The 13,729-nt window shown below is 45.7% G+C and overlaps 1 protein-coding gene across 2 annotated transcripts in view; it reads left to right on the top strand.

Annotated features, from left to right (window-relative positions):
- Nucleotides 1-13,729, top strand: part of LOC144754517 (uncharacterized) — a 424,858-nt gene that overhangs the window by 81,740 nt on the left and 329,389 nt on the right. For both annotated transcript variants that reach the window (XM_078642413.1, XM_078642414.1), the window contains exon 2: nt 12,103-12,177. In XM_078642413.1, coding sequence (XP_078498539.1) covers nt 12,103-12,177 — 75 coding nt within the window. The remainder of the gene's footprint in view (nt 1-12,102; nt 12,178-13,729) is intronic.

The following is a 13,729-nucleotide window of genomic DNA, read 5'->3' as shown; positions in this document are numbered from 1 at the left end:
CATAATAATGTTTTCATAACCAACTAACTAACTACCTTTATTTAACTAAACCCTAACCTTTCCTCTGCTACCAAAGAAATATACTGATAGAGCGCGCAGGTCACCAGACTATGAATTTACCATACTCATCTGGGCCCATAATCAAATTACACATTTCTTAAATCAGGTAACCTACGCTCTAACTACCAGATATTTTACCTACTAGGTCCTATACCATTGACTTAACAATCCTTGTTACTGGTACCTGTAACCTATTGGATCAGGGAGTTAGTTTAAATTAGGTAGCAAATAACATATGCACTCATATAATAACCACAGACTCGGGAAAGTTTTAAACTCTTTATCTAAATTTCATATATGGTCATGATCCATAGATTCAACACAATAAGACTCTCAATAACGAAAATCAGAAATAATGTATAGCTATGCAAAATATATATTATGCCAATCATTTAGCAATTTAAAGGGAAGGTAAGAACAGGGAACATGCTATTAAAATTTAAAACCGACTTGCACAATTTGTCTAAGGGTGGGAAAAAGAAGGAACATGCTAAATAGCACAGCTTTAAGCAATTATCAAAGGGTGGGTATGGAGAGGGAACATAATATGCAATCACGAAAACATATGGAGCATATGACTATAGGGAAGGTAAGAAAAGGGAACACACTATTAAATCAAATGACAAATTGATCATTACAAAGGGAAGGGTAAGAACAAGGAACATATGCAATCAAAGCTTTATCAATTTAGGGAAGGTAAAGAAAAGGACACACAGAAAATATAATGACGATACCCACACAGATTTATATTTACCTAGAATGGTGTGAAGACCAACCCTGGCCACGGGTCAGTTAAGGACAGAAACCCCAAAAGTTGCAGTTGCCAGTAGGCCAGCAGGTGCAGATCAGAATCAGGACAGGATAAACCAGATTTGGATCAGGACCGGACCACCAAAGGTTAAGACCAGCACCCGCAGTTCAGTTGCAACGCCTGCGCTACTCCCTCTCTGCAGCTAACAGTCAGAACCCCGATTGGGTTATCGATTGCACCGACAAAGTGCTTCGCCAACACCTCAGCTTCCCAGACCCCGATTGGGTCAGCGAATCTTCTGACAGAGTGCTCTGCAGCCCTCTGCTCTTAGTCACCTATTGAGTGCGTTGGGTCAGTGACAGGTCAGCTATTCGGACAAGTCGGACAATTTTTCTGTCTAAACCTACACTAGTTATACTATTTTCCAGGTCAGTGTACCAGCCCCCAATGTTGCAAATGTAATGATCCCCAATTTCGATTGGACAAAAGAGGAGAGAGGTCGTCACACCACACCAAATTTGAGACTTTTACCATCTCTTATTTAAATTTACATTCCTGCCCATCAAATTCAGGTTCTCGTGAGGTTTTTATTCCACTCAACAATGGATGTTCTATTGACAAATACATTGTTTAACATTGTATAAATTTGGGTTCACAAGTCCACGTTCCCATGAGCATCTTCTAGTCAGTCAGTTCCTTGGCCATAGTCTAAAGGTCACTGTTCCAGAGACTTGAGATTTTCGCGCAGTCGCAGTTTCAACAAATATGGAGTACAGCGTTATTAGCCAGGCCAGTTTTCAAAGTGCGACATGAAATGGAAAAGAAACAGTTTTAGAACACAGAATAAATGAATACACTGTATACCATATATTTCTACTCTATACCCATTATCTTAATTGTAACTATAGCATTAGGATTAGGCAGAATGAACAGCTTGGCGAAAGCAGCAGTGCAAGCTTCTCGCATGTGAGAACATAGAGCAGCCATATTAGCACTAGTGTGCAGAAGCGAAAAGTTTCCCTCCAAAGCAAAGAATAAGTCATGTCACGTGAGTATGACCGACGCATGCGCAATAGAAACCCTCGCGTAGCAGCAGCCATATTAGATGCAAGCGTATTGGGATTATTAAACACATAAGCAAGCTTCACTCGGACACCCAATGTTGATGTAAAATATGCAAAATTAGTAAAACAAACATGTTTGTTATTTTATTAACGTTATTTGAGGTTCATGAATACAAGCAAGTCGCTTTACGTGCAAATCCTTGCTCCATCATAACAATTGGTGGATGGTAAGAAATTAGTACTTTTCACTGTGGAAGGGTAATAAGTAATTTTCAGAGGGCACCCTGATTATAGATTTATGAAAGGTGGAACTGGAGATTTTTCTCACGGAGCTCCTGCATAAGCGATGGTCCGATTGAGTATCCTTCCTCATCTCATGGCTTTCCCACTTCCCCTCAGGTTGTGTTCCCACCCAGAGCGTTGCTGTGAGCATAGAGGCGGAGGTACGCAGAGACAAGGGGTTGGAGGATTGTTACAGGGAGGCAGAAAGACACTACCTGCAAATTCCCTCGAATGATACGCGGCGGGCGCCATATTGCGGTTAGGCAAGTCCCGCCTGGGCGCCACATTGAGATCAGGCAGTTCTTATCTGGGCGCCCCGCTGCAAATCTCAGCCCCCCAGGCCTCTAAGCTTCATTTATAAGCTTTCTCCTCGCTGCTCACCACTGCTATTCTCGATCAGCAGTGGAGGTCCACATCGCAGGTTGGGGGAAACGGTGGGCGCCTCTGTAAATAACAGAGGGCGTCACGGGTGCCCCAACCATTTTGTAGGTTGCGCACCTCGCTGCTTGCGCTCCGAGTTCGCTGGATGCCTCAATTCTGGCACCACTCACCTTCGCCCCAACTGGTACCACTTTAACCGATTGGTCCCCTTGAACTCCGCTCCCATTTGGAGACGATAACTCAACAAAAGCACTACAAACAGCTCTTGGGCACTCGAGCAGAGGTGACTCGCGTTCACCCGGCCAAGCCCCATTATATATGTGTTCCTTTCAAAAACACATAAATAAAAGGCATTATCATTTACAATGCCATTAGCTTTAAATCTTGCAATTGCTAGCCCTGTTGCATTGAAAATGCTTGTTCTCTCTGTGCTTTAGGCAGCTGGTTATTTTATGGATTCGTGTGCATTCGCAGAGGCCATCTTGTACTAAACAAAAAGCACACTCTAAGCCAGTAGGTTTCACAGATGGGACATATTGGTGTTGTCAAAGCTTGTTAACAAAGCGGATGGTTCTCAACAAGAGGTATTTTATAGCAAAAATTAAAAACATTGAAAAGAAAGTCTCATATAAAAGGTTTATTTGTTCTGAAACCCAGAGATAAATGTAATTTAATTCCAAAAGTATGTACATTTCTTTATTGCCAGGGAACAATAAGGGGGTCAGATTATCAAATGTTGAATGGATTTATGCCTAAATATTTGGTACGAACACCAGATTCAGTCCTTGAATAGAACAGAAGCTTGGTGCTGTTTGCAAACCACATTATATACCACACTGCCCGGTCCCCCGTCAGATTCTTTCTAAAGTCGTGCATTATAGTATTGCAATTGCATAGAAATTAATTCTCCTAATTCTAGCGCAAACGTCACTTCTTTGCTGAGAAATTCTTCAGCGCAACGGTTTAGTGTCCTGTTTTTGGGACGATGAAAGTTTGTTGCTCAGTAGATCACCCCTAATCTTGTGAGGAAAAAAATTAAACCTTTAGAAATAGATCTAAAGGTGAAAATACATTTGAGTATGAATCCACACAGCAGTACCTGGAAGTGGTGCCCTTTCTTTGACCCTATTGCAAGAATTGCTAATCTCTCCTTCCTGAGAGTAACCCACTCTCTTCCAGTTTTAGTTCCTGGAGCTAGGCTGCCTTAATAGTCACAAAAATAGAACTTTCCCTTGACTTCTGACATCCATTTCTCCTTTTAGGTCGAGGACTCCGTCGCACTGCTGTAAGCAGTGTGGGCAGAGCCCGAAGATTTAATGTTTCTTAGAGGGGGCTTGGAACACGCCCCTCTTCTCCATTGGCTGGCTTCCTAAACGGAGGCCAGCCATTGGAGGAGAGGGTCGTCCCTCGGTTCAAGCCCCGTCTTTTTCGGATTCGGGGGCGTTTTTTTAAGCTTCTTTCTATTTACTTTCTCTCCTCTTCCCATTGGCTCGAATTTTACCTTCCTGCCAATGGGAGGAGGAGAGAAGGAAAACACGCCCGAATCCCAAAATGAGGCTGCATTTCTCCGAGGCATTTCTGCTTCGCCTCGGAGAAACATGGTGGTGTTCAGGGACACCCTCCCTCTCGTAGAGGTCCCAGTCTATTCCTCATGTAATGTACTTTTTGCTACCTCTCGTATTTTGTTTGCTCACGATTGTCTTTTTTGCCTCATGTAACTTAACTTTTGCAATTTGTTCACTTGTAATCTTCTTATGTATCATTACTGTTCCTATTGTGAAGCCTCGGACATCTTCGGTTAAAGTCTGCGCGAGACAAAAACGCATAATCATTAGCTATTTTTTTTTTCTATTGTTGATGCTAGACGGCAAATGAATTTTACGTGCATCCATACGCCATTTAAGGCTATCGCTCAAACTGAACAGGCAGAAGATTCATAAACACTGTTTAAAGCTACTTTCCCGTGTTTCTTGCCTGCTGAAAGCCTCATTCGGTCCGTCGTTTGTTTCTAAGTAAACATCGCCTGCCAGATTCAGCTGTTGTCTAATTTCCGCTGCCCCGCCTGGTGTCACAGCTGTGCCTGTAACTGTCTGCTGGGTGGGCAGCAAGTCCGAGCTCCTGATTCTTCGGACTTCTGCCGAGTTACGCGGCTTAAGTCCGCCACCGGGTTGTGAGTGAGGTGCTGGTGGGCGTTACGTTCCAGGGCTGAGTCCCATCGGCACGAAAGTCACCCAGGATACATTGTCAGGGGTCGCGCTAACCATGGGGGATGGCTTGATTGTCAGCCACAATTGCGATTGGCGTTGCAGGGGTCTCCGTGTTCGTGCATTGGCTGAGCAATGAATTCAGCAAGGGTAACATTGAAGCGGCATGTCACTGTTAAAGTGTGTCCCTGCGTGCAGCACTGGTAACTCCTGTATTCCCCTGCCTTTCTTTTATCCTTTACTGAGTCCCGCTCGTGGCGTCTGAGCAGCGCGTGGCATGGTCGGGGGGGATGGGTTGCGAGGGAGCAGCCTGCCGTGCCCCCTGGTAGCGGCACACGCATATTTACAAAATAAGGACTGCCGAGAGATGTGGAGTCAAATTCTTGTACATGCGAGGTCAGGCTCAGTTGTTGCGGAGAAACAAGTGTTCTGTTTAATTGCGCCCAGCTTCCTAAAGCCATGCTCCTCTCCTCCCCCACACCCAAACTCGTTCGGACTGCGCCTGGCTTGGTAATGGGATGTCAGTAGTTGAATCCTGATTATAGTGGAGAGTGCAGTCACAATTGTATTGTTCATAATGACCACGGTTCGGGCAACCGCTGGGAAGCGCAGGTTGTATACCTTGCAAAAGAGGGTGTTTTCAGCCTGGCGCCCGCCGACGGCCCATAGCTCCTGGTGCTGCGCATGGACCGAGCACAGCCCATGGAACAGGCTTACTGTTTGGCCCGTGTATACATTCTGGGGAAACTGATGTCCAACCTAAATTGTGTGATCGTGAACACATACTTGCTTGGTTTTAGTCAGTTGGGCATCCCTGCCGATTTGTGTGTAGGTAGCGGGCTCGGTCATGTGAGTAATTAGCGCATCTTCACACGCGCACAGCCGGCCAGATCCACCCCAGGGGAGTAATGTTAGAGTGTTTAGTCCAAGGCCGGGAGGGGCCTTTAGCAAGGAAGCCATGCCTGCGCGGTTGGGGGACGGGAGGCAGTGTGCGTGGTCCAGGTGTGTCAGGCGGGACACGCTGTGTGCACGTCGCTTCCGGGCCGGTGTGGTGGTTATCCTTGGAGGGGGGGGGGGGGGGGTGTTGGGGTGAGTTTGAGTTGTGTTGCGTGCTCAACCAGTGAAAAAAAAATGCCCCGTACAGGAACCCTAGCCTTGGTGACACCCGCAAACGCTAACAGCCTTAGGAGATGGCTGATCGAGTCAGCCGTTACCGCCTTGCAGGAAGGCGTAACTTGTACCATTCTTTCACGCTGGGAGAACCTTGCCGCATGGGGCCTCTGGTGGAATTGCCAGGAAGGCTCTAACGTGAGCCCCTGCTGTTATGCATTGCTTGGATCCGTGAAATGGAATGACATTTTGCCCACCGAGGCGGATGGTCCCTCCCTCCTTCCTCTGCTGCATCTCGTTCTTTTGCTCTTTGCGAAGGGCATGCTGTGCGGTGGCGGTGAGCCGCCTAGTTCCCTCACCGCTCCTTTCACCCAACCCCCCCGCCCACTTCTGGGACTGTCCCAGCGTCGCCTGGCTCCCCCCTTTGCATTACTCGGCGCGCACCACACAGGGGGAATAGAAGGGCTGGAGCGGTCGATACTAAGGTTAGGAACAGGGTACACATTTCGGCAGGGCGGCGCTACATCCGTGATGCTGGGCAAATCACTTTATCTCCCTGTGGCCAACAAAATGAAGGTATGTGCCCATCGGTGACGTGGGGCTCTGTGTGTGTGTGTGGGGCTCTGTGTGTGTGTGGGGCTCTGTGTGTGTGTGTGTGTGTGTGTGGGGCTATGCGTGTGTGTGTGTGGGGCTATGCGTGTGTGTGTGTGGGGCTATGCGTGTGTGTGTGTGGGGCTCTGTGTGTGTGTGTGTGGGGCTCTGTGTGTGTGGGGGCTCTGTGTGTGTGGCCCTGTGTGTGTGTGTGTGTGGCTCTGTGTGTGTGTGTGTGTGTGTGTGTGGCTCGCTGTGTGTGTGTGTGTGTGTGTGTGTGTGTGTGTGGCTCGCTGTGTGTGTGTGTGGGGGGGGGCTCTATGTGTGTGTGTGGGGCTCTGTGTGTGTGTGTGTGTGTGTGTGTGTGTGTGTGTGTGTGTGTGTGTGTGTGTGTGGGGCTCTGTGTGTGTGTGTGGCTTTCTGTGTGTGTGGCTCTGTGTCCGCAAATACTCTCTACTACTCTCTAATGCTCACCTATTGCCATTGTAAATGACAATACCATTTATTTATGTTTTAAAAAATAAAGAAAAAAAATGTAAAGAGCAATGCCAATAGCTCTACCTTTAATAATGCCGATACCATTGCATTGTAAATGCTTGTTACATCAAGCCTACCAGATAGCGCAGCTCTCCGTTCTGGTTCAGGACAGCTGTCTGGTTGTGAAAGACATATTTTAGGCTTACCAGCAACATACAGGGGCTTGGAGCATCCCATTGTCTACCATTGGTTGGATTTCCTCTCACTCTTAGTTGCCCGCTTCTTATGCATGTCCCAGCATGTCAATCTTGTGTTTGTCCCTTCCATGGAGTACTTTATCGTCTTTGATAGGCTGTCTTCTATGTTTCCTCTATTGGTTTTTCTTTTTAGTTAAGCACTCCACAATAGTGCATGTGTTTTCCAGCTGCCTTCTTCCTGTACTTCTCTCCCTCTGCAGTCCGTGGTGCTCCATTTCGCTGGTGTGCTTTTCCCCACTCCCTTCATGTTGCACTCGCTTTTGTGTTCTGCCCACCATTTCTTTCTCACTAGTGTGCTCCTCCTTCTCCATGCTGCTCTTTCGCCTGTTGCTTATCTTCTCTGTTGTCCCATTGCTTTTCCTTCCCACCACCCATGTTGCTTCCTCCCACTCGTGCCCTCCATGTTGCCCCACCCAAACGCTCCATGTTTCTCCCTGCACCCATGATCTGTGTTGCTCCCCCAATAATTGCAGTTCAAAAAACACTTTTTTGCATTTAGTCTTTTTATTTCCTGATGTAACTCGGATCAGGAAAAAAGAGGCCCCATGTAATTTTGTAGGCACATGGATAAGTGGTGCAACATGTATAAAATAATGCAGCTGAACTGGTCATAGTTTTTTTCTTCGTTTCCTTATTTAGCCATGCTGCACAGCATCATGGAATCTATGTAGCATGGCTAAAAACCATTGACAGTGCCAATAAGAATCAAAGGCAAGACCTGCTGGCTTTGTCAATGCTTGTCTATTCATAGATTTGAAAGAACAGTAACTAACCTTCCATAAAACCTCATCTTGAATGCCTGCTACCTCTAGGAATGGTTCCCTCTCTTGCCTGTTTTGTAAAGGTATAAGGGCTTAAAGTCCTGGCAGTGACTTACCTGGCTGCCTTTTGGACATCCCTGTCTTCCTAGCATACACGTTGCCTTAAAACATTTTATATCCCAACTTCTTAGCAGCTTGCAGCATCAGAACCTTGGTTTTCTTAGCCTTTGACAGATCTTCCATTTTTTCCCCCGTACTCTTAACAATGTGGCTTGTGGCACCCTGTTGAATGTTATTGGTTGCCCCCTGAACAGTTTGATTTAAAAAAAAAAAAAACTTTTTATTAAGAAGAAATCCGGGCGTTGTAAAATCACATGGCATTTACATTGGTCACTGTGCAAATGTCGGCGACACTACACATATTAATAATACATGTTGCAACATGAGCAGTTTGATTTTTAACTTCTTCATTATTGGTCTCCAGCTCTATTTCTGTTCTTTTCTTTTCCAAAAACATATCACCATGAACCAAAATACATCTAGAAGCAGTAAGTGTATGAAAATTAATTGAATTGACGTTGGTGGACATTTAGAGCATTCACAAACACTGAATCTGAGTAGGCTCTGGATATACAGGAGTCCAAGTACCAGGACCTCCAGGTTTACCTTTAGGTGGTGGGTTGGTAAACAGAGTTAACAAGTGACGTCAACACCCTGATAAATGAATAGAGTGTGGAGCTCGACCACAAAGGGATCTCTAGGTCACCTTAAAGGACCCTCGGCCCTCCATTAACATCTGGTGTAAATTATTGTTTGTGCTTTCTGATACTACATGCTTATCAGGCTTCATATGTGGAACTTCAACAAATGACTTAAGCATTTGTTTTTCCTTTGTGATTCAAGAGAGTTTTGGTAAAGTGCACTCTACTTTTGTTTGTAGAAGTCACAAAAGACTCATGCACAGACAGGAGCCTACAAATGTGCCGTGTCTGGTTTGAAATTTCCATTCATAGTTTCGAAAATGCACCAAGACATCCACCACACTCAGATTCTTGCCAGGTTACATGCGGTTAGCACGGACTTACTCAGCTCCACTGGAAATCTAGTTCACCACTAGTCCTCTCGCCCACAGGGGAATCGAAGTATGTCGTGCATTGCCATAAGCTCATCGTTTTCACTCAATCATGTTCCCCTCATGATGCCACTCTATTCCTAAGACCAGTGCAGCTGATCAGCAACTGCACTAATTAACTTTCATGGGCCCTCACCATCTTGAGAAGTGTTTTAAGGCCCATGCTGGTTGCAAATATGAAATCAGTAGCCTTTATGGATATCGGGATTAGCATTTTTTAGCATAATGAGTGCTGGTGCCCAAAGTGCCATTAAATGACCCTATGCCGAATACAAAGGGTGCATAGTCTTGAATCCACCTCAGGCCTCTTTAATCCACTGCCAGACACTTCTCGCAAGTGGTTTGGGTTTACTATCCAGAACACATTCTCGAACTGTGGACTTAAGCCCTGTCAGCTCTGCCCCCTGAGCACATTGCACTTAAGTGATGGTTGATGTGTTGAGTCAGAGTAGACAGAGACCAGGGCCCTGGTTGACGCTTATTGCAGAACGCTTAGCCAGTTACGGAGTCGAGGCTCGAACCTACGAAATTTTATACTGTAGTTGATTTAAACTTCAATTCCAGACTGCACTGGGAGCCAATGATGGGCCTGTAGAGCAGGAGGCATGTGGTTATGCTTTGTCATGTGAAGAAACTCCCATACCACATGGTTAGGCACTCCTCCCAACCAGTCAATTACGTTTTGTTTTTTTAGATGTCTGGGAAGGCTGAGTATGTTCTATTTGGTTATGTTGCAGGATTCAAGTGTTCCATCATTACAGCTGTGCCAGCTCCATTTGGTAATCGGTTGCTAAAAATCAATAAAATATAAGTTACAAAGTTAGGGTGCTTTGCCCTACACAGTTGGATTTCCTTGTTCCCAGCAATACTGTTTATTTGTTCTCGGAAGGTAAAGTCTGAGCTATAAGTAATGGTCAATATTTCGCTTTCTGCTGATGACCTCAGATGACTTGAACCAAGATCTCGATTGTTTAGCATTGTTAACCCATTGATCGAACTTTGTCTAGAAAAAACTTTGTTTCAGTCATTTTGTAATTGTCTCTCTACTCTCTCTTTCTCTATCTACCTGATGGTGATGGTACTGGTGTAGTTATGGTTGAGTCAGTTTCCATAGCAAAGGCATTTTTTGGTTTCTAAATAACTTTGCAGCTGTTTGAGGAATCTGCATGAAATGTTCTTCAAAAATACATACAAGTTGGATTCTTGATAACAAATTTTGTGCAGATCCGTAGAGAGGACCCCCAGATAAAGAGAGGTGGGGTCTCAAAAGTGCCATTTTCCCATTTTAATGGTATAAAATGTTTTGCTCTTTGATCGAGAAAAAAAACATCTGGATGGAATTACACCAGTTTTGTCATAAAGATAAAACTTTACTAAAAGAAGTACCTTTGAAATATGTGTTTTAGGTCAGATCAGTGGTTTTTGAGAAATTGGCGATTATAAAAGTGCTCAGGTTGGCGGGAAGAGGTTATATTTTAGAGCTATCTGGGCCTTTCAATATACAGATCCTTAAAGGATTTGTGAATCCACTGAGGAATCGCAAATATAATGATAAAAAATATTGACATACTATGGGACACAAGATCTTTTACTCTGGTCCAGCATTGCGGATTCCTGTATCTGGCATCAGATTCACAATTCCGCCATGTTCTGTTTGGCTTGCCATTACAGAACATATTTTGCTGCAGTTCCTATTACCCTACACGATGCATTAAGCATTGTGTTGGGAAAAACCAAAAGAAAAAGGGCAAATGTCTCCCCGATATGAGTTACACCCTGGAACTTGCAGATTTTTAAATTCATTTGGGGGTGCAACATGGCCGCCATAGGAAGATGAACAAACGGAAGATACCACAACCTTCCGTCCAGCAGTCAAGTTGTTCCTCTCAGTGCTTAGTTTCCGAGTGTGGTTGCCAGTGGTGGACACAGGCTCTCATTTTTATGCATCCGGACTCACCCTCTGCTTCGATGCAGCGTAAGGGAAAGTAGGAAAAAGAGAAGGATAGGAAAGCAGTGAGAAAGGAAGAACACAAATGAAAAATATCTCCGTGTGAGATGAAGAGACAGGAAGTGTAAGGCGCCGGAATTAAGAGCAAAGCACTGCTTTCCCCCTACAAGAACACTCATTGATTACTTCAAACTGAAAATATGGATCACAAAACTGGGCAGGCCATTTACCCTATCATAACCTGCCAGACTCCTGATGTTCCACTTAACAGGGTCAGACTAGCACATATAACCTTTCACTTATACTCCCTTCTCACAGTGGTTGCTAGACCTGAAAGTGTGTGTACAAGCTGGACAAAACATGTCTACCTCACCAGTTTGGAGTTACCTTCCCGGATCCTTCAGCTGATTGTACGTTCCCTCAGTAGAGGACACTGTTGCCCACATCAGGACCCGTATCCCATACTGCTGAGACAGGCCTCCTCAGCTCTCTACATTGGCAACTTCCTCCCTGGTGGTCAGTAGTAGTCCCTTTTCCAGCATTCTGGTCTTCCCAGAATGCCAACCAGAATGCAGGATATCTCATGTCTCAATTAACGGCAGGTATGTCTTTTATTTATCTAGAGCTACACCAGATGATCAGCGATCTTAGTGTTGCGTAAGAAGCAAGCAAAGGTTAAGGTCACTTTTGACACGCTGGAACCTTACAAAAGTGTCAGAGTATATGAGCGGGCAAGAAAAAGGTACATTGCATTCATCCTCTGCAATCCAAACCCAGAACAGAATTGTCAGTGTTCCTCGGTGCCTTTCAGTAAGACTTCATTGCCACAAAGTGGCCAATGGATGATATAGTTATCATGTCCAGACTGTAACAGGCAACGCTCTGAAGAGAATCGTTATTTCCATGTTCAAAACCAACACAATCTCAAGGGGGGATGAAGCAAAAACTAATTACCTTTTCTGGGCTGTAAATTTGCATAGATATGCATAACCCTGCACTGTCTGCACTCCTTCAAATAGGTGAGCTGTGGTGCAGGTAGCTCTGGGCACTTGTGGTAACCTCTCCATGCTTCTTATTTCTGCAGTTGTATATGAACACCGGTCCAGGCTGGAGCGGTCCCTCCAGAAGGAGCGTGCGGAGCACAAGAAGACCAAGGAAGGTGAGAGCCGTGTGGGACAAGGGGTGGTGTTTATTGAACCCATACCATGGTGGGTAAGGAGATACTGCATGTACTTTTAGTTGCACACCAATCAAGATCTTAGAATTGTTGTTTAGGGCTCTTTAAGAGCCAGCCTTTCCCGAGATATACTGGGGTAAAGGGGCGCTGCCACCCAATGTATTGATTTTCTTAATCAACTAATGTAGTGGAGACTAGAGCAAAGTAATTCATTATGCTTTCATTTTATTTCCCACTGTGCTCATTTGAATTTTTTTTTTTATTTTTAAAACTTTTATTTTTGTTGCAAAACACATATAGTACAGTTAACCACCATCAGTCACTTGATCACATACAATCGTGAGGCGCCCATGAATAACACTAGATACTGATTCAAAATATATACCGGCCTTCGAGTGCCGGGTGAAACTGTGGCAAATCAGGTGACATGGTGAAAGGTAGTATACACACATTGTGAAAGATACCGATTGCATTTTCAGGTTTTCGATGTGGTTTGCAAATAAACAACTTAAACAAGAAAAACTGCACACATAGCCCTGCATGTTGGTGAGGTAGTATCCCCTATACCCTGCATCCCAGTCCACTGCGAGGGACTTAGCAAGCGATCCCGTGCCCCCTGCCCCACCCCTTCTCCGCACTCCACCCCCCCTCATGCAAGTCCAACTCTCACCCATGTAAAGCACCCAACAGTCATCCTCACATTCAATCAGAGGTCCCCCTCGCTCTCAGATCCTTCGAGATCATCCTCTTCCAGTGGTTCGCATATGTCCCCCCTGTAGGAGTTCCACGTTTGCCACACCCCATTCCACTTGCGCGGGTTACTCCTCAGCTTATACACTGCCCTCTCAGTCAGCATGAGCATATCCATGTTTCTGATCCACTGGGCCAGCGTGGGCAGGTCAGCCGATCCCCATTTCTGCGCTATGTCTCGTTTTGCCGTGACCAACCCCACCGTCACCCATGTTCTTGCATAAAAGGTGAGGTCAGTCGGCCCCCAGACATTCAGCAGGCACAACCGTGGGTCCAGAGCAAGGGTGGTATGTAGTGCCTGGGCCATGGTGCGCAACACTCTTTGCCAGTAACTAACCAGCCGCGGACAGCTCCAGATCGTATGTAGGAACGAACCTTCTGCCCCGCAGCCCCTAAGGCAATAAGGATGCTCAGCCCTGTGCAACTTGTGCAGTGTCGTGCGAGTGTAGTAAATCCGGTGTAGGATTTTTAACTGTACAAGGCGGAATTTAGAAGAAATGCCTGCTTCGCGCGGGGACGCCAACGCTGTGTTCCATTCAGTTTCGTCCAGATCCCCCACCTCCAACACCCACTTGTCCTTCAGTCTCCCCAGCGGGTCAGGCAGGTTGTTGAGTAATTTACGGTATGTTAACGAAGTCGCCCCCTCCTGCAAGTAGTCCGTGAGCAAACGGTCCTCCAGGGGGGAGGATTCAGGTGGGGATGTGTCAGACGGGATCGCCGCTCGCAGTGCATGTCTGATCTGAATGTACCTGTAGAGTTCTGTTTCCCTCAACTCATATTGTTC

The sequence above is a fragment of the Lissotriton helveticus genome, chromosome 5_1, assembly GCF_964261635.1.
Source record: "Lissotriton helveticus chromosome 5_1, aLisHel1.1, whole genome shotgun sequence".
Classification (NCBI taxonomy): domain Eukaryota; kingdom Metazoa; phylum Chordata; class Amphibia; order Caudata; family Salamandridae; genus Lissotriton; species Lissotriton helveticus.
This window is presented reverse-complemented; position numbering and strand designations above follow the sequence as displayed.